At 57.3% G+C, this 18,388-nt stretch overlaps 1 protein-coding gene across 7 annotated transcripts in view; it reads left to right on the top strand.

The window, feature by feature from the left end:
• Positions 1-18,388, top strand: part of DPP6 (dipeptidyl peptidase like 6) — a 684,077-nt gene that overhangs the window by 617,702 nt on the left and 47,987 nt on the right. For all 7 annotated transcript variants that reach the window (XM_080664796.1, XM_080664799.1, XM_080664800.1 and 4 more), the window contains exons 9-10: positions 11,719-11,873; positions 14,815-14,912. In XM_080664796.1, coding sequence (XP_080520922.1) covers positions 11,719-11,873; positions 14,815-14,912 — 253 coding nt within the window. The remainder of the gene's footprint in view (positions 1-11,718; positions 11,874-14,814; positions 14,913-18,388) is intronic.

Raw genomic sequence — 18,388 nt, 5'->3', positions numbered from 1 at the left:
TTCAACAGTCGCCGGAGCTGCCGGATTTCGGGAAGCGCAGCAGGGACTGGTCATGCCCTGTTCCCTGGTTGGCCAGGCAGCCTTGTCCTGGGAACAGCAGCGAACCAGGAATGAGGAGCCTAAGCCAGGCTCTGCCCCTGGGTCCCGGGCTCCTGGTCAGTGGCCGGGCTCCTGTCGAAGTCTCCAGTCCACCCTCCTCATAGCTGGAGTGGGCATGGCATTGCCCCTGGGGGCGGAGCAAGGCTCTGACACTTCCTGTGAGCACGTTTCCAATGTCCCTGGGCCTCTACTCTCTCCTCTGTAAAATGGGCTCACAGAAGCAGACGGAGAAGGTGGCCCTCCCGGCCCAGGAGCCTGTGGTGGAGCTCGGAGGACATGGGGTTGGCTGGTGAGTACTCACTCAAGCAGCATCAACCACAGAGAGAGGAAGGAGGAGAGGAACTGCGGGCAGGCGTGGGGAGGGTCTGTAGAGGCAGAGGCCGTGTTGAGCTGGGGCCTCTCCTCACAGGAAACACTTGCTGGGCCTTTCCTGCGTGCACAGTGCTTCTGAAGGGCGGTGCCAGGTTAAGGGCCGCCTGTCCCAGGGCTGTCCCAGGACAAGGTGGCACCGTCTGAGCCTAGCGAGCCGGGATCTGAGGGAGCACAGGTGCATCATGTAACCTGTCTGTCGGGAACCGCATCAAAGGTGAGGGAGACGGTGGACGGGTGTGGACAGCAAGTGGGCTTCTACCTTGGCTGTTGTCATCTCAGTTTAGTTCCATTCAGGCCGCGTGCCAGGCGCCTGCTGGAGGCCAGGGCTGTGCCGGCAGCCTGCCTCCACCCTGGGGCTCTTTCTCGATGGCATGAGTCGCTCTGGACACGCGCCTGATTGTGCCCGAAGGAGCTGAGCATCACCCCTGGAAGCAGCTGGCCCCCTTTCCATGCAGGCTTCACCTCTGCCTCCTGGGTCCTACCCAGACTCCAAACCTCCCACCAGCCTCTTGTGAATGGAAAGTCCCTCCTAAGTGTCCGGTTTGTCAAGTTGCACAATGGGAATGAATGGGTGGCAATGGGACTTGGTCATTGTTCCTAATCCAAGGTCCCAGGAGGCACCGGTACACAGACTAGCACCCAGGGTCCTCTCCACGTGTGTGTGTGTGTGTGTGTGTGTGTGTGTGTGTGTGTGTGTGTGTTAACCCTCACCAGAGAGTATTCTTCCTCACTGATTTTTAAAGAGTGGAAGGAATGGGAAGAGAGAGAAACATTGATGTGAGAGAGACACATAGATTGGCTGCCTCCTGCATGAGGCCTAACTGGGGCCAGGGATCGAGCCTGCAACTGGGGCATGTCTCACTGTCTATGTTCTGTTCTGATGTGTATCTCGGAACTGAACCTGGAACCCTTTAGTCTGAGGGCCAATGATCTATCCACGGAGCCCAACCGGCCAGGGCTTTGCTGTACTTGACAGCAGAGACCCCCCACTGAGCCAGGGAGGGCCCCGCCGAGACCCGGTGAGTCCCCAGGAGCGTCCCCACCTTCAACCCTTGCATTGCCCTCCTCAGGTTGCCCGTTCCCAGTCGGCATGCCCCTAAGCTGGGCAGCACTTCTCAAAGGAAGGGCGTGGCTCTGCCGAGCCAGCCACCGTCACCCGCGCGTGTGAAAAGGCTGCCCAGCTCAGGGGCATGCCGACTGGGAGCGGATCAAGCTCACAACCCACGCACAGTGACCTCTCCTCTGTAGCCCAGTGTCCAGTCCGAGGCCATGGCTGCTCCCCCAGGAAATCAGAGGACGCGCCGCTGGGACAGGCTCTTGGAATAGCTCAGCCTGAGCTCGGGGGGCTGCTGGCTCTGCCATCTGTGTTTCTGCTGCATCTCCCCCGCACCCCACAAACAGCAGGCAGCATCCCATGGCCGCACGTGGCCCCGGGGCCCCGCCCCTCCTCCCTCACACAGAATCCAGAGCTGCCCCCTGCTGTCAGGATGTGGAGGTCAAACAACAGAACAAACAGGAATTAGCAATGTGATCCAGTTGAGAACAGAGACGGTTTCTGAGGGTGGTTTATAATTTACAGTGAACTCCCCTTCCTTTCAAAGACAAAACTGTTGGAGCCCGAGTTCCTGCCTGATGCACATGGCCTCGACACGCACTATTTTACATGTGTTCTCACTGATGCTCAGAGATGGCTGTGCAGAACGGCTCCGCTGCATGAGGTGACGCTGCCTGGAGGTCCTTGGGCAGCTGGTTACCTCGGCTTCCCGGGTGCTCCCCAGGAGGAAGCCTGGCCCCGCCCACCATGCATGTCAGAACTAACGCCAGCGGATACAGGGGTTCCATGTAATTCCCAGCCATCCTCTGCTTGCTGGCGAGAATGCTCACTTTCAGGCGAGGACATAAAGCCAGCACTCTGAAGAAACCCTGTGGAAACACAGAATGGTTTCCCTCCCTGTGGTTCAGTCGCTCTCCAATTAAAATTCCAGTTTCAGAATCAAAATCATTTTAACTTTCACGATGAGCAGCTTTGGCAAAATACCAGGAAGAAAAGAGAACTGTCTACGGAAATTACAAAGCACTACAGGTTTGATAACACATCTTACCTAAGACACTAAGCTAATCTCTGTATAGGCTCAGGTGGTTGGAGCACTCTCCCAAGCACAGAAGGTTGCAGGTTGAATTCCCGGGCAGAGGACACACCCAGGTTGCGGGTTAGACCTCCGTCCAGGGCGGGGGCGGGGGCGGAGGCGGGGGCGTGGGCGTGGTGGGGGAGGCGAGGGCAGCAATCTTCAATGTCTCCCTCTCTCCCTCCCTTCCTAAGTCAATACACCTGCCCTCAGCTGAGGCCTGGGAGACCAGAGACAAGGAGGGCTCAAGGGGGGTGTTTGCTTGCAGAAGAAACGGAACTTTCACAGACACTTTCAAAATGGACCGATGACCCACAGTGCTTCCTGGCTCTGCTCCCTGTTCCCCGGAGGCTCCTTGCCCCCGAGGCAGCAGGAATCCTTGGGGCCCTGGAGGGAATGTGAGCCATTTGCCCTGTTTCTCTCCTCCACCTTCCCAGACCCACGAGGGTGAGGACAACGAGGCTCTGCGGGCATGTTCTCCTGTTAGCGGCTCCTGCGCACCAGACAGGAGGCAGCGCTGGGCCGTGACTCCCTCTTGGCCACCACCGAGGTCGGTGGGAGCTTCTCTGTCCCCCTCCGGGCTGACTGCCAATCTGCGGATCCCCAGCTGCCCTGCAGGCGTGGTGATGAGAGAGGTTCCGGCATGTACAGAGCACGGGCATGCGTGTGTTCATGTGTAATGACTACATAGCTCTCACAGCCACAGCCCAGCGAGGTCGATACTGTCATCCCCATCTCACAGATGAGGAAACTGAGGCACCAAAAAGCTAAGCCACTTGCCTAAGGCCGCATCGCAGCAAGTGGCTGGGCCAGAGTTTGAATCTCGAAAGTCTAGCTCGAGTCCGTCACCCTGAGCACCGCGCAGCTGACCGCGTCATGAGCCTGGTTTCCTCCCAGTCCCCTCCGGAAGCCCCAGGATGGCCCTGGTCACTCTCCAGAGCATGGGCACCTGAGCTCAGCACTGCTGCTCGGGACAGTCAGGGGAGGACAAAGGAGAGTGAGGCCAGCCAGCCCACCCTGCCCTTCCCCGCCCAACCTTCCCTCCCCTTGGGTGGGAATGTGGCTGCCCTGCAGGGGTCTGTGTGGTGTTTGCAAGGCACTTGGCCCCTTGCTCAGTATGCTCAGTCCCCACTCACTCCTCCTGCAGCCCTGCCTCCTCACAGAGACCAAAGCTGAAATCGGCCCCGCGTGCCTTTCCCTCCCAGGGTCAGAGGGGTTGTTAATGCTCGTCACTGCAGCACCACCTCCCTGCAATTCGGACACTGTGTGCCAGTGTTGTGCTTTCTGTGCCTGGAAAGATTTCCCCCTCCGTCGGGGCCCGTAGCAGAGGCCATTTTGGACCACTTTCCATGCTCACTAACACCAGAGGATGTGGGCACTGGAGTTCACGGGCAGCCCCGTCCTATCAGGGTCGCCCCGTCTGTGGGAGATGCTATGCAGATCGGGAGGTGGCACAGGGGGTCAGGAGTGGCCAGGAAATGGGGGGCTGAGATCAACCAGAGCACTCCTCACCACCCGCCCGCACAGCGCCCCCTGGGGATGAGCTTCTGCCTGCGTGGCGCTGATGGTGTCTATCACCTGCTCCAGACCCACTTCAGCGGCTGCTAGGCCCATGCAGCCAGGCTGCAGGTCTGTGGGGCCACGGCCACCCTCAGTCACTCTGGGTCACGGCACAGTACACGCAGGCGTGTATCCCATGTGTGCAGGTGTGGTGTGAAGATGGAGTGCAGGTCACTTCCTAAGAGACGGTGAGTGTTTCCAATTGAGTGCATTTCCTACAAGAAGGGCGCTGGGTTCCGGAAGCTGGGCCAGCGACGAGCCAGCCCCTCAGTGTGTAGCCCGGGCAGCCCCTGGAGAGGCAGGCAGTCTCCAAGCTGGCACTATTTTTGTGTGGCTTTTTCTCTAAAAGGCACATTCATCTCTACTGGCAGATGTGATTTGGGGGGCCTGAGGCTTATGTAAGTTGGGGGATCCTCTTTAGAAAAAGCACTCCTGACTGTGCCTGTGGGATCTGGCCTGAGAAGGGGGCCTGAGACTTCAGCCTCTCTGGCCATGGGTCGTTCACACCAGCCTCTGTCCCCTCAGCCTCTGTCCCCTCAGCCTCTGTCCCATCCGCCTCTGTCCCCTCAGCCTCTGTCCCATCAGCCTCTGTCCCCTCTGCCTTTCTCCCATCAGCCTCTGTCCCCTCAGCCTCTGTCCCATCCGCCTCTGTCCCCTCAGCCTCTGTCCCATCAGCCTCTGTCCCCTCTGCCTTTCTCCCACCAGCCTCTGTCACATCCGCCTCTGTCCTCTCCCTCCTTTGTCCCATCAGCCTCTGTCCCATCGGCCTCTGTCCCTGCCGGCCCGGCACCCTAGCCCGGGAGTCCCGCAGACTGGGCCCCTCTTGCAGGAGCACGCACTGAGCTCCTTGCGCACCTGCCCTGTGCAGGCACTGACTGTCTCTGGGTCACCTCCCTGTGGACCACCTGCGCTTTAATGGTGGCGTCTCCTAACACAGGTGAGGGCGGGAAGGGGCGTGTCTGCACTGGGGTGCCCACTCAGGAGCAGTGTGTCCTGATGCAGCAGGAGGGCAGCTGCTGACAGGAGGCGACAGGAGGAGAGCGACCCAGGGCCAGGCCAGGACCGCTTCCAGGAAATGAGCATCTGCCCCCTCCCCCGACTCTTGCCCCCGGTCTTCAGGAAGCACAATTCTCGGTGTTACCAGCCTTCCTCACCGGGGTCTGGATCCCAGCGGGGCTGAGGTCAGACCCCCCACCTCAAAACTAAACGAGAATCCAGACCCACGGCTTTGCTGTGCCTGCGCTGTCGGCTCTGTGCGGAGGGCACCTTTCTCCTCCCGGACTCACTGTGAGCTCACAGCCGCTCCTCGGCGCCCAGCCAGCCAGCGAGTTCCCACCTGCTTTACGAATGTCCCCTTACCCAACAAGCGGGGGCGTCAGTGGGTGGGTGAGTGAGCCAGCCGACAAATGCGTGAGAAGCAAGAGAACATCTCTGCCTGGGCACGGAACAGGTAAGCAGGAGGGTCATCGGCATCATCACACCTTCTGGAAGCTTCCTTAAGACCCCACAGTGAAAATGAAGAGGAAGGATGGGGAAGCCCAAAGAGAGAGGCTCACACCAGAACAGGAAACTAGCGTGCTGCCTCAGCCTCCCCCCCCCCCCCCCCCGCCACCTCGTTCCCCGCCCCCGGGCAGCGTTCTATGCTTAATGAGACGAGTCCATTAAAGCAGTGACACCTAAAACCAGGCAAGCCGGCTGGGGCAGAGCCGTCTGAAGGCTGGCTGCTCAGGTGTCCCAGGGCGGATGCTGCTGTTGGCTGAGACCAGAGCCAAGTCGGCAGAGCACCTACAGGTGCCTCTCCATGTGGCCCAGGCTTCCCCATAGGAGGGGGGTCTCAAGGGGGCGCGTCCCCAACAAGAAAGAGCCAGGGGAAGCCACCCACCTTTATGACCTTAGAAGTGACAGGGTGTCACCTCCACTGCGTTCTGGTGGCTCAGGCTGCGTTGGAGACTGCCCCATGGAAGGCAGAGGGACAGGGACCTCGCCTGCTAGTGCTGAGGACTGTGTCCCTCAGTGTCAATTCCTGGGAGAGCGTGTGAGACCAGAAATACTACCAGGGCCAATTTGGGAAAATGCAGGCTATCACACCCTGCAAGGTGTCGAGCTCTGCCAGGTCTTTTATACTAAAGTGTAAATGACTCCCCAGAAGAAGGGATTATGGTAACCGGAAATGATGTCAAGCAGTCTTTATGGGTTCAGCCTTGGCAGACGCGTCTGATGTAGTTTGTCTACCGTGGGCAGCCGAGTACCTTAGGATCTTCCCAACTTAGTCCGCCTGGGTAGCTGATTCACGCACCAAGCGAGGCATTGCAGCCACAAGCCGACTTTCACCAGGGCCTGGGGAGAAAGAGCAAGGTGTCTCCGGCCGACCCATGAGACCTGGGGGTAGACACAGAAGTCCCCCTGGGGACCTCCCGCTCTGAGCAATGGCCACCCTCACAGCACGATGACTCCAGAAGCGCCGTGTCTTCTGCTTTAGGAGGCAGCCGAGAGCTGTGCATCCCCGAGCTGCTCCTGGCACTGCGTTCCTGATAGGCCGCCCAGGCGCAGGGCGTGTGGGGCCTGCCCGACGCTGAACCGCCGACAACAGGGGAGGGGACTCAATGTAGAATAGCAGACGAGATGGCAACAAGAATTCTGCGTCTTGTCAGCCCAGCGTCCTGCTGTCCTTGACCTCTGGCCATTCAGGGACCAGAGATGCAGCCGCTGTCTCTGCTCCTCCATGCCCTGAGCCGGACCCAGTAGAGCAGTGTGACCATGTATGTGGTGGGGTTGACCTGCGAGGATTCGGTCTGTGGCTCCCCTCTCGCCTGTCCTCGCCCAGAGAAATGAGGCGCGCCACCGCGGGGGCCCAGCTCCCGACGCCCTCCACGGCCTCCTGTTTCCCTTCCAGTCGTGTCTGTGCGTCCCTAACCAGCTGGGGTTTCTCTGCAGCCAGACTTCGGTCCCATGTGTGGCCTATGTTCCGGGAAGCCCTGGGTGTGGCCCTCAGAGAGACATTAAGCATCTTCGACCCCAGCCTCCTGGGGCCTCCTGACTCCTCCTTAACCAGACGCACCCCAAAGCCACCCACAGGACTTTGGCAGAAGAGGGGCGTGCCCTCCCCTGACCTCAACCAATCCTGACGGCTCTGCGTGGAGGGGGGCCAGAGCATCGCTACCAAAAACATACCAAAAGCACCATCCCTGGGATTCTCTGGGCACCAGCTAAGTGGCCCTTCTCACTGCGTCGCCAGGCAACGCGGGGAGTGCAGGTCCCTCCTCTTGGCCGGGCTGGCCTGTCCCACTGGGTTTTATGCCGTTGGACAAGCCCTGACATTGCATGGCAGGAGTGAATGACCCCGCTGTGGACCTGGCTTCTTCAAGACCGGGGACAAGGAATGAGGAAACCTGCCCAGATCCAACTCTGCACTTAAGTACATGCATCACAGTTCCAGGGGCAGGCGGTCACGAAGTGAATGTCCCCAGCTGTGTCTTCTTGTGTGACTGACACGGTCCCTGGACAGGATGAGTAGGTGGTGGGAGATGTGTGGCCCCGTTTCCCCACCTGGGACTTGCTCAGAGAGGCAGGTTGCTTGCACAGCTCACGTAGCGGTTCGCGCATGGGAGCCCTCTGCCTCACTAAGCAGGAGGTCCTGGGGCACATGCTTGTAGAATACGCACGTGTGTAATTAGTGCCAAAATGTCAAGATGTCGTCTGCCTGGTAGCTCCCTTTAGGTCTGAGGGCAAGTCTGGACACGAGACAGACACACAGGTGGTGGGAATGAGAAGCGAGCGAGCCCTCCCCCACCTGCTCTCTAACCAAGGGCTCAGGGCCTGTCTGACAAGGAGGGTGCCGGCACAGATGCGTCAGCCCTGAGGGGCTGCCTCCCTGGGTTGGCCGAGAGGCCAGGAGGTAGTGAGAGTAAGAACCACAGCCAGGCTCCACACTGGCTTTGGGGACTCCGCTCCCCCCTCCCTCTGCCCTTGAATCCTGCCCTTGACCTGCTCGCTCCCATGCTTTCTGGCGCCTGACGGCTCCCTCCCCGCAGCCCTGCAGCACAGAAGTGACTGAGCAGAACCACCGATGTCATGGCAGGCAGTGCCTGTGGTTCCCGCACACCCTCTGGTCCAAGGACCAGTGTCACTTCCATCCCCTCCTCCCAGACATACCTGGAGGTCGCTGCTGCCCGAGGCGCTGGAAATTACAGGCCCAGAGGAGTCAGCTGGCTCCTTTCTTCTCTTTTTCTTCTTCTTTTACCTCAACAGACCCTCAGGCTTTATGGGAAGTTTGACTCAGAGGAGCCTTGAGGTTACTTGTTGGAGGTGGCCCCTCGGGGGACAGATGGGGCTCCATCAGGGACTCCTGGAGGAAGCAGAAGTGGCTGGGAATCCATTTTCACTGAGCAGCTGTGCCCACACCTAGGGTTGTGGGTGGGAAGTCGGCACACCAAGGTTCCCGTGGTGGACGGGACTCTACTGAGCAGTGACAGAGTCACCTGTGCCGGCTGCAAGCCCGTGCCTTGTTGGGTCGGCCCCCGCAGGCTGCCAGCAGGCCCGGAGGCCTCGCACAGCACGGGGAGGAAGTGTTCAGATGGTGACGGAGCAAGGGGTCTAACTCCTGGCTCTGCGGCTACTGGTCCCACAGCACATAGGACCCCACTGAGAAGTCTCTCCAACAGTGGCCGTGATGGAGGACAAACCGCCCCCTCAGTCAGCGTCCCCAGGCCCAGGAGCTTGCCTCTGGCCCAGGAGAAAGAACAATAGCAGGGCCTCCCCAACATGGCCCAGAGCCTCAGCCATCCGAGCCCATCTGGTCCCTGTGAGGTCATGGCCCGCCAAGCGGCCAGGCCTCCGCCTGGCTTCCTGCCCCCAGCCCCCTTCCCCTGCTGCTTGTTCCAGGTTGTGTTGCCATGGTCCCTGCACCTGCTTTGCTTTCTCAGCATGAGTGCAGGTCCCTCAGTTGCCATTCTGTCACTACAGGCGCATGGAGCTGGTTCACCACAATAAACGCCCAATGTCAACCCCTGGGATTGCTACCGGACGGGTCCAGGCCCCAGACTGCTTGCAGTGTGTGGGTTCTTGACTTCATGCAGGAAAGATCTGACAACACGAGTCCAGGAGGTTTATGTTTATTAAAGCTGGGACAGTGAGACAAGGAAGAGCTCAGGTAGAAGAAGCAACAGGAGAGAGTCAGAGAGCAAGGGGGCCTGGAGGCAGGTGCAGGCTGAGCCTGGGACAAACCGCCAATGCCCGCTGCTCCCCTGGCTGCCAGTCTCGTGGGGTCCCCAAGCTTTGGGAGAAAAGCTTCAGAGTGACAAAGTGTGGGTGTGCTCAGGGAGAGGCACCAGGGTCCTTTGTCTGAGGCTCTTTATCTTCCTGTGGCCGGTGGAACCTATAGAACCTCCAGGGGAGGCCTCAGCAGGGTATTCACTAGCTCTCCAGGTGTGGCCTCCGGTATGTTGATTCATCAAGATGTGCACATCAAGAGGCCAGGGTTCCTTTCTGGTTGGTTTGCTTTTTAGAGGATGTCATTCTAGGGGGACTGAGGTGGGTCTGCCCCCGAACAGTCTGGAGTGTTTAACCCACTCGCTCCCAAGAGTCCTTGCTTGGGGAAGACAGAAACTGGGATTCACTAGCTGGCTATAGCCTGCTCAAACGGTTTGACCTTGTTTAATTATTTTCCCTCAGTTCCTTTATTCACTTGTGAAGGAATTCCCCTGCCTTCTTACTATCCTGCCACAGAATGGGACTCCTATTATGTGCTTGTGGAATTATATTGATCATTATCTCAAAAATGAGCCTGGAGGGAGCTAGCGTACACGGTACACAGACCGTGTACAAGAAAGGGTCCCGAGACCAGGAGCTGGTTGGCACCAGAGGAGCCCCTGGCCCCAGGGCTCTGAACTGCTGCTTGGGGCGTGTCTTTTCTAAGCTTAAAAACCACAGCAAAACTGTTTTTCCTGGAATCTATATCAGTCCTACAAAGCTCATCCGTGGTTAACACTCTCATAGCCAAGATGCTGGGGAAAGGTGGGATAACGGGCATTTCTGGTGGAAATCTCAAACTCAGTGTCCGTTTCAGTTCTGGTGAAAATGGACCATTTTGTTTTCTGCCGCACAGATGAAGTTGTGGCCTTCTTTCAAAGGCGAGGGGCACACTAGCACGGCTGTGCACAAGAGAGTCCATGTGTATGCATGAATAAGGGTATACGCAGTATAAACACAGTACACACACTATATACACAATATGCACAGAGTATACATACAGGAAACACATAATATACACAGGATGCACACAATATATACAGTGTATACATACACATAGGACACACACCGGATATACACAGTATGCACGCAGTATACACAGAGTATACAAACAGTAAACACACAGGATACACACAGTATATACATGATATACATAGGATACACAATATATACAGCATATACATACATACAGTATACACACAGGATATACACAGTATGCACACAGTATACACAGAGTATACAAACAGTAAACACACAGGATACACATAATATATACATGATATACATAGGGTGCACACAATATATACAGCTATACATACACACGGTATACACACAGGACACACACACTATGCACATAGGATATGTACAGTATACCCAGAGTATACATACAGTATACACATGGTATACACAGTATACACATGGTATACTCACAATATACACAGGATATGCACAATATGCACATAGTATACAGAGCATATATACAGTATACACACAGAATACACATGGTATATACACAGGATATACACAGTGTACATAGAGTATACATTCAGTATACACACAGGATATACCGGTACACAATATACACAGAGTATACATACAAGATACATACAGTATACATACAGGATGCACACAGTATACACTCAGGATATGCATAGTACACACAGAGTATGCATAGAGGATACACATGGGATCCATACAGTGTACACGTGATATCCACACAGTGTACATACAGTGTACACATGATATACACACAATGTACACATGACATCTACACAGTGTACATACTGTGTACACATGATATACACACAGTATACACACAGTGTACACATAACATCCACACAGTGTGCACACGGTGGGCATGAACCCCTAGGCATCCCCTGGAGCCGGGCTGGGTGTCCTTAGCTCAGCCTCCAGCGCAGCCAGCTCTTTCATGTGGGTCGGCCTGGCTGTGCCTGCTTCAGAGTGAACGGATTTCCTCAGGTTCTGTTCAGATCTACCCTCCTCAGCACAATAGTAATCCAACTCAAAACGCGCGTGTTAGACTCAGGGGGCTCACATCTCTGTCCTGTGTCCAGGGGGTCAGCTTCGGCTCAGCTGGGCCCTGATTGGCCAGGTTGGTGGTGTGAGCTTGGCGTCATCACTGGGCACTTCTGAGCCCTGTGGATGGGGGGCAAATGCAGGACCCAGGGAGACCTCTCAGAGGCCATAGAAGCACAGTGTCGGGGCCTCACATCTCCTGGCAGCTCATGGCCATGCCTGCTCACTGTGGACCCTGCTCCGTGTGCTGACTGTTCACATCTCTGTTTTCCCTTAGAGGAGATTTTAAAGACCCACATCGCCCACTGGTGGTCTCCGGATGGTACGAGGCTTGCCTACGCCACCATCAATGACTCCCGCGTGCCTATCATGGAGCTCCCAGCCTACACGGGTGCCGTGTACCCCACGGGGAAGCTCTACCACTACCCCAAGGTAGGTGAGATGCCATGGAACAAACTGCCCTGCCGCTTAACCCCCCAGCCAGCCACTCCCATGGTGGGGCTGGGACCTTCAGACCCATTAGGAGCAACACAGTCAACAGAGGCAGGATGAATTACTTCCCCTACGTGGTGTTCTCTCCGCATCGGTTGAGTTCAATTTGTTGAACTTTCTTTTAAACAATTGAACTGCCATTAACCTTGTGTCTAAGCTTCATTCCAGGTTACAAACCCTCACACTGCTCCTGCAGACACCCCCTCATCCCCTTTTTAGGATCTGTTTCTGGGCAGCGAGCAGGACCTGTCTGCCAACCCCTGGGTCCACAATGGGCTGTGGTACTTGGTCGTGTTCTGACCGGTAGTGTGTCTACCTGCTTCTCAGACCAAGTTGCCAGCCGCAGGAGCCAGCAGGAGACAAGGGTGCAGTGGGTGGGACGGGGCCAGCATCCCACCTCTCTCTGTTAGCAAATGAGAGCAGCGCAGTGCCAGGGAGGGGGGGCGGCGGGGAGGAGGGCTGACGCCCAAACCTCTCCTGCCTGCTCGGTAGGACAGAGTGGATGCAGCTCCCGTGGACACACACGGGCAGCTGTCCTGCTACCCACACACTGCACTAGACTACTCCTGAACCCACCTGGCGACAGTGCTCACTTCCTGTCTGGGCCAGCTAGTACTGAGCCCCAGCTGCCCATGCCATCAGAGGGCCGGAGAGCTGCAGCCACATGGCTGTACACAAGACAGCCTGGACGTGCCAACGGGGAGGTTTTGCAGCAGGAGGGATGATAGGTAGTGTACAGGTGAGGCCAGCCAGGTGCAGAGTGTCTCAGTCAGCTCGGGCGGCTGTAACAAACACCACATTCAACAGACATCTGTTCCTCACGGGCTGCAGCTGGGAGTCTAAGGAGGTGCCAATGCAGTCGGGTTCTACTGAGAACCCTCTTCCAGTTTCCAGCCAGCCACTCCCGCGTGTGTCCTCACGCGGCAAAGAGAGCACTCTGGTGTCTTCCTCTCCTTCTAAGGACACAAACCCCAACATGGGGCCCCACCCTCATGACCTCATCTAACTCCAGTTACCTCCCAAAGGCCCCACCTGCAGACCCCATCCCATGGGGATCGGGGCCTCACATTTTCATTCGGGAAGAACACAGACACTCCGTTCATAGCAGCTGATAGGACAGACCCATTCCTGTGATTCTTCCCAAATGTGCCTGTTGTCTAGCGAGGTCCCAGGTAGAGACACGTGGGTCCCAAGGCCAGAGCTTTGTCTCTGCTGTGTTCCTGTCCGAAGGGCACCTGACTGTCAGCATGTGACAAGGATATGCCTTCTGACAGAATTCCTTCACTCCGGCTCCAGCTTGTCATTCACCAAACCCGTGGAAGGGCCTGGGTGACAGCTGGATACAGTTAAGTAAAGTGTGCTGGATGATGCTGAGCCTCTCAACCCATCCACATGCACATGGACACACACACACACACACACACACACACACACACACACACACACACACACACTACAGCCGGTTCTCTGACGTTCATCTGACCACCCAAAGCTGGAGTGGTTTCCCGGGTGAAGCCGTAATCTAGGAGTGAGGGCCTTGACCTTACAGTGAAGACCTTGACCTTACAGTGAGAGCCTTGACCTTACAGTGAAGACCTTGACCTTTCAGTGAAGACCTTGACCTTACAGTGTGGGCCTTGACCTTATAGTGAGAGCCTTGGCCTTACAGTGAAGACCTTGGCCTTACAGTGAGGGCCTTGACCTTACAGTGAAGACCTTGATCTTTGAGTGAGGACCTTGGTCTTACAGTGAGGGCCTTGACCTTATAGTGAGGATCTTGACCTTAGAGTGAGGACCTTGGTCTTACAGTGAGGTCCTTGACCTTATAGTGAGGACCTTGACCTTAGAGTGAGGACCTTGACCTTACAGTGAGGACTTTGGTCTTAGAGTGAGGACCTTGGTCTTACAGTGAGGGCTTTGGTCTTACAGTGAGGGCCTTGACCTTACAGTGAGGACCTTGGCCTTACAGTGAGGGCCTTGACCTTACAGTGAGAGCCTTGACCTTACAGTGAGAGCCTTGGCCCTACTTAAGGGCCTTGACCTTACAGTGAGGGCCTTGACCTTACAATGAGCACCTTGACCTTACAGTGAGGGCCTTGACATTACAGTGAGGACCTTGGTCTAACAGTGAGGGCCTTGACCTTACAGTGAGCTCTGGGACTGGTGCTCAGAAGTCAGATTGATAAAACCCCAGATCACTGAGGGTTTGAGATTTCATATTTTAACAGAAAGTCAGCATATTCTGGCCACAGAACTCAACCACTTTTTGCCCCATAATGCTTCTCTCAAATCAGAGCCATGAGCTGGTCGACCCACCTGACTCTGCCCTGCCGTGGGGCGGATTTCCTCCTCCACCTGAGCTTCTCCCTCTACAGGGAGCAGAGGAAGCGAGGGCATCAGTTCCACCCACAGTCCTGCTGACGGTGCAATACCACATAGTCCCCTTCCCCTTCCTGCTGGTGCCACTGGTCCCAGGACAGAGGGAGTGGGATTCCGAGAGAGGTGGTTTAAAGGACTTCGTTTTCCCCCCCACTGGGCCATGCGGTCATCACCATCATCTTCACTTCCAGAATTTTCACTCCTTCTCCTTGTCTATTTGTTTCCCACTCTCAGCGGTTAAGCCCATGGAGTGGTGCTCACCTGGTGATGACAGGGGGTGGGAGGCGGGAGGCGGGGGGAGGGCTGGGCTCAGTGAGGAGAGGGCAGGCTTCCAGCCAAGAGGAGAAGTGGTCAGCTCATGCAGGAGCAGCCTGCCCTCAGGAGGCTTTGCTCCTTAGCTCTGAGCTGCAGGCCCCGGAGCCTGTGCCCTCGGAAGACCACACAGGCTTGGCTCCGGCCAGGCCGCAGTGGCACCTCACGTCCTGTCCTCTCATCCTCCCAGGCCGGGTGTGAAAACCCCAGTATTTCCCTGCACGTCATCGGCTTAAATGGGCCCACCCACGACCTGGAGATGACGCCACCTGACGACCCGCGGATGAGGTTTGCTCCCCTCAGTTACGTTAGAAAATAGCAATGACGAGATGAATGGTTGTTAAAGGTGCCTGGTCTCTCCAGGCCCCGACATATTTTACTGCTAACCTAAACACCCAAGAAAAAGGTAATTACCTTGTTTTCCATGTTTTAGCTGGGTGTCCTGGCGAAGGGACAGCAGTCATGCAGTCCCACATCTCTCACCCTCCTCCGGGTACCTGGCTGCGCTCCTCCCAAAGGGCCATGGGGTTGACCACAGGTGTCCAGCAGGGGGCGCACTGACTCCATCTTTCCAAAAACAGCCCATGGAATCGCACTTTTTGTCCATGACACCCCATTTTTGGAGAGTTACTCCAGAGCAGCCCTGTACCCGCTGTTTCATGAGCCAACTCCCCCAGAGGGTGAAGGAGCAGCGTGCCGTTGGGGGGACATGTTGACACAGACGACCCTGTTATTATTAACATCTATGGCAGGTGGATTTGTTTTTAATCAAAACAACTGAGTAGCATCTATCAAAGCGAAGTGGCCTGAATATCAGTTTCATTTTGTCCCAAAGTTCAAGGAGCCTGGAGGCGTGGAAATTTCCAGAGCCCACTTATGTGTCATTAAATATGGGCGGGGACTGGGGGAAGGGGCGGGCGTTCGGTTGGCACCAGGTCCCCTCATGCAGAGAGCCCTGCAAGTCTATAAATGGCCCTGGGAAGCCAAGAGCGATTCCTCCTCAGACTCGGCAAATGCCAGCCCAGATGCTGCCAGAGCTCTGCCCCTGCAGAGTCCCCGCATTGTGGGCAGCTCCTGGCAGCTCCTGGCAGGACAGGAGCCAGGCCAGCCACTCTGGCTCCTCAGCAGCCGGCTCAGGGCTGAGGAGTGAGCCGGTGGTTCTGCTGGTCTGTGAGTGGTGGTATCTCTGGTGGTGACGCCCACGGTCAGACCCTCTGCCCACGTCCACAGAGGAGGTCTCTGTAGGACTCCATGGACTGGGTGGGGGAGTCCAACCCTTCCTCCTTTAGTGAATGGAAAGTGTGCTAACGGCCTCAGGCGAAGGGCTCCCTGCGTGGGTTCCACCCGGGACCGATGCCCCGCCTCTCACCACCCCCTCTCGCCACCCCCTCTCGCCACCGGTCCCCAGGCCTGACTCTTGCAGCCCCGCCCCCGGGAGTGGGCCCTGCCTGTGCACTGGTCGCTGGTCGGGGACAGACCCACGACTGGCACTGCTTGGCTGGGAGAGGAGGAGCACCCGCTCATTGCTCCGCCTTCTCCTGGCGCCCATAGATGCCCTGTTTTCCTGCAGCCCATCCCTGCCATGCTTCCTGGGGCCCCATCCCGCAGACTCACTGAATTAACACGCAGAGTCCCCGGAACATGTGAGCCGACTGCAGGAGTTCATTGAAAATCTCATGCAGTCAGTTTGGTGGTGCCGCAGGCATGGTCAGCTCCAAGGACAGTGAGCATTAGCTCTGTCTGAGCCCGAGCTTTGGGGCCACCTTCAGGGCCCTGCTTGCTCTCATTTCCTGAGCTATTGGCAATGCCCTTTCTCCGCAGTATAAGGCTGTCATACGCAGCAGCCACCCTGCCGTACCCTTCTCTGTCACACTCCCTCAGCACTGTCCCCAGGTGAGCACAGACAGATCAGAAGTCGTGCGCCACCTGGCAGTCTATGTTTCCTGAGCAGTTATTATCGGCCAACCATGAGACTGAGGATGCGGCAGGGAAGGAGGCACAGAGGATACCCGAGACTGGGCACTGTGTGAACAGTTGCAGGTGGGAAGGGCCAGAAGGAAGTGGGGAGGGGGGAGGGCGCGGAGGAGGGGCTGACTAGTCTGCAGGTGACAGCACCTGTTGAGGGTGTGTCTGTGATCCGATCGGCGTTGGGGCCAGAGCCTCAGCTGTGGGGACACCCTGGGCGCTGTCGTGGTCAGCAGTCCTGGCCTCTGCTCACGGGTCCAAGTGCCTCCCTCAGTGTGACAATCACAGATGTCTCCGGTCACTGCCTGGTGCCCCCAGGTCGAGGACCGCTGGTTGACAGGGACCACTGCCGGGTTCGCATCTGGTCTGGCCTCGGTCCCGCCTCAGTTTCCTCCGCTACAATGAGGTGATGTTAGTAAGAGACGTGTTACTCTCAAGGGTGGCTGTGGCAACGGAGTGAGAGAATGCGCTCAGCACAGGTCAGGCTCAGGGCTCCGCCCATCTCCTGGCTGTAAATCCCAGCTGTCGCTGGCGCCCCTCCCCTCGGGGACTCAGCCAGGCCTCGTCCTCGGAACTTCTGGTTCATATTCTCCGCCCCCCACCACCACCGTGGCCCCTCCAGCTGGTCAGACTGTGATTCTCAGGCAGAGCAATGAGCATGTGGTTACCAAGGGAACCAGTGAGGTGTTAGAGCCAGGCCGCAGGGCGTTGGCAAAGCTGGGTGTGCAGGGACCATGGGACACAGAAGTGTGAGGGGAAGTTTGCTGGGTTATGGGTTCAACAGGGCCCTCCACTATGAGCTCTGGGAAATGTCCGCCTGCCACACACCATGCCCACGCCACGTCACGCAGAGCCACGCCCAGCCTGCGGTTCCCGGGGCTCGTCTGCGGTTCCCGGGGCTCGTCTGCGGTTCCCGGGGCTCGTCTGCGGTTCCCGAGGCTCGTCTGCGGTTCCCGGGGCTCGTCTGCGGTTCCCGGGGCTCGTCTGCGGTTCCCGAGGCTCGTCTGCGGTTCCCGGGGCTCGTCTGTGGTTCCCGGGGATCGTCTGTGGTTCCCGGAGCTCGTCTGCGGTTCCCGGGGCTCCTCTGTGGTTCCTGGGGCTGGTGTGTGGGCTCCTGGGGCTTGTCTCTGAGCTCAGCTCTGTCCCCAGGAAAAAGAGACTTTCCCCCATTGCCTCTGACAGAAAGGGGTGAGGCTGCTTTCATGGCCTTCAGCTCAGAATAACCATCACATCCAAAGCCTATTTGGGGGAGACCTATTCTCGTTTCCCTCAGCACTACGGTAGAAAAGCTAAAAATCAGATGCCTACTTTGTGCAGAGGTATAAATAGGAAGGAGACCTAACCAATGTCCTCAAAGACCTAGGCAGGGCAGACAGTGACAAAGAAATAAATAACATTAAAAAAATATCAGCCCACCGGTGTGGCCCGCCAGAAACACTCTGTGTGCGCCACCGCATCAGGCACTATCCTGGCCTCTCCACTGGTCATCACAGCCCAGAAGCCAGGACAGCGCAGGGGCAACGGCCGTAACGATGGCACTGGGGCCACAGGTGGAGAGGCCTGTGTCCAGGTCCTGTGGCTGGAGCAACCGTGGTGCTGTGCACCCCTGTCACCCCAGGTCCTGTGCACCAGGGCACCCCAGGTCATGTGCACCCGTGTCACCCCAGGTCCTGTGCGCACCTGTCACCCCAGGTCCTGTGCACTGGAGCACCTGCACAGTGCTGTGCGCCCGTGTCACCCAGGTCCTGTGGGCAGGCACCTGGGACCTGGGCTTCCCTCTGACCCCGGCTTCGTCTGGA

The sequence above is a fragment of the Plecotus auritus genome (genome assembly GCF_963455305.1).
Source record: "Plecotus auritus genome assembly, chromosome: 4".
Taxonomy (NCBI): domain Eukaryota; kingdom Metazoa; phylum Chordata; class Mammalia; order Chiroptera; family Vespertilionidae; genus Plecotus; species Plecotus auritus.
The sequence above is the reverse complement of the archived record's forward strand: the minus strand, read 5'-3'. Positions and strand labels throughout refer to the sequence as shown.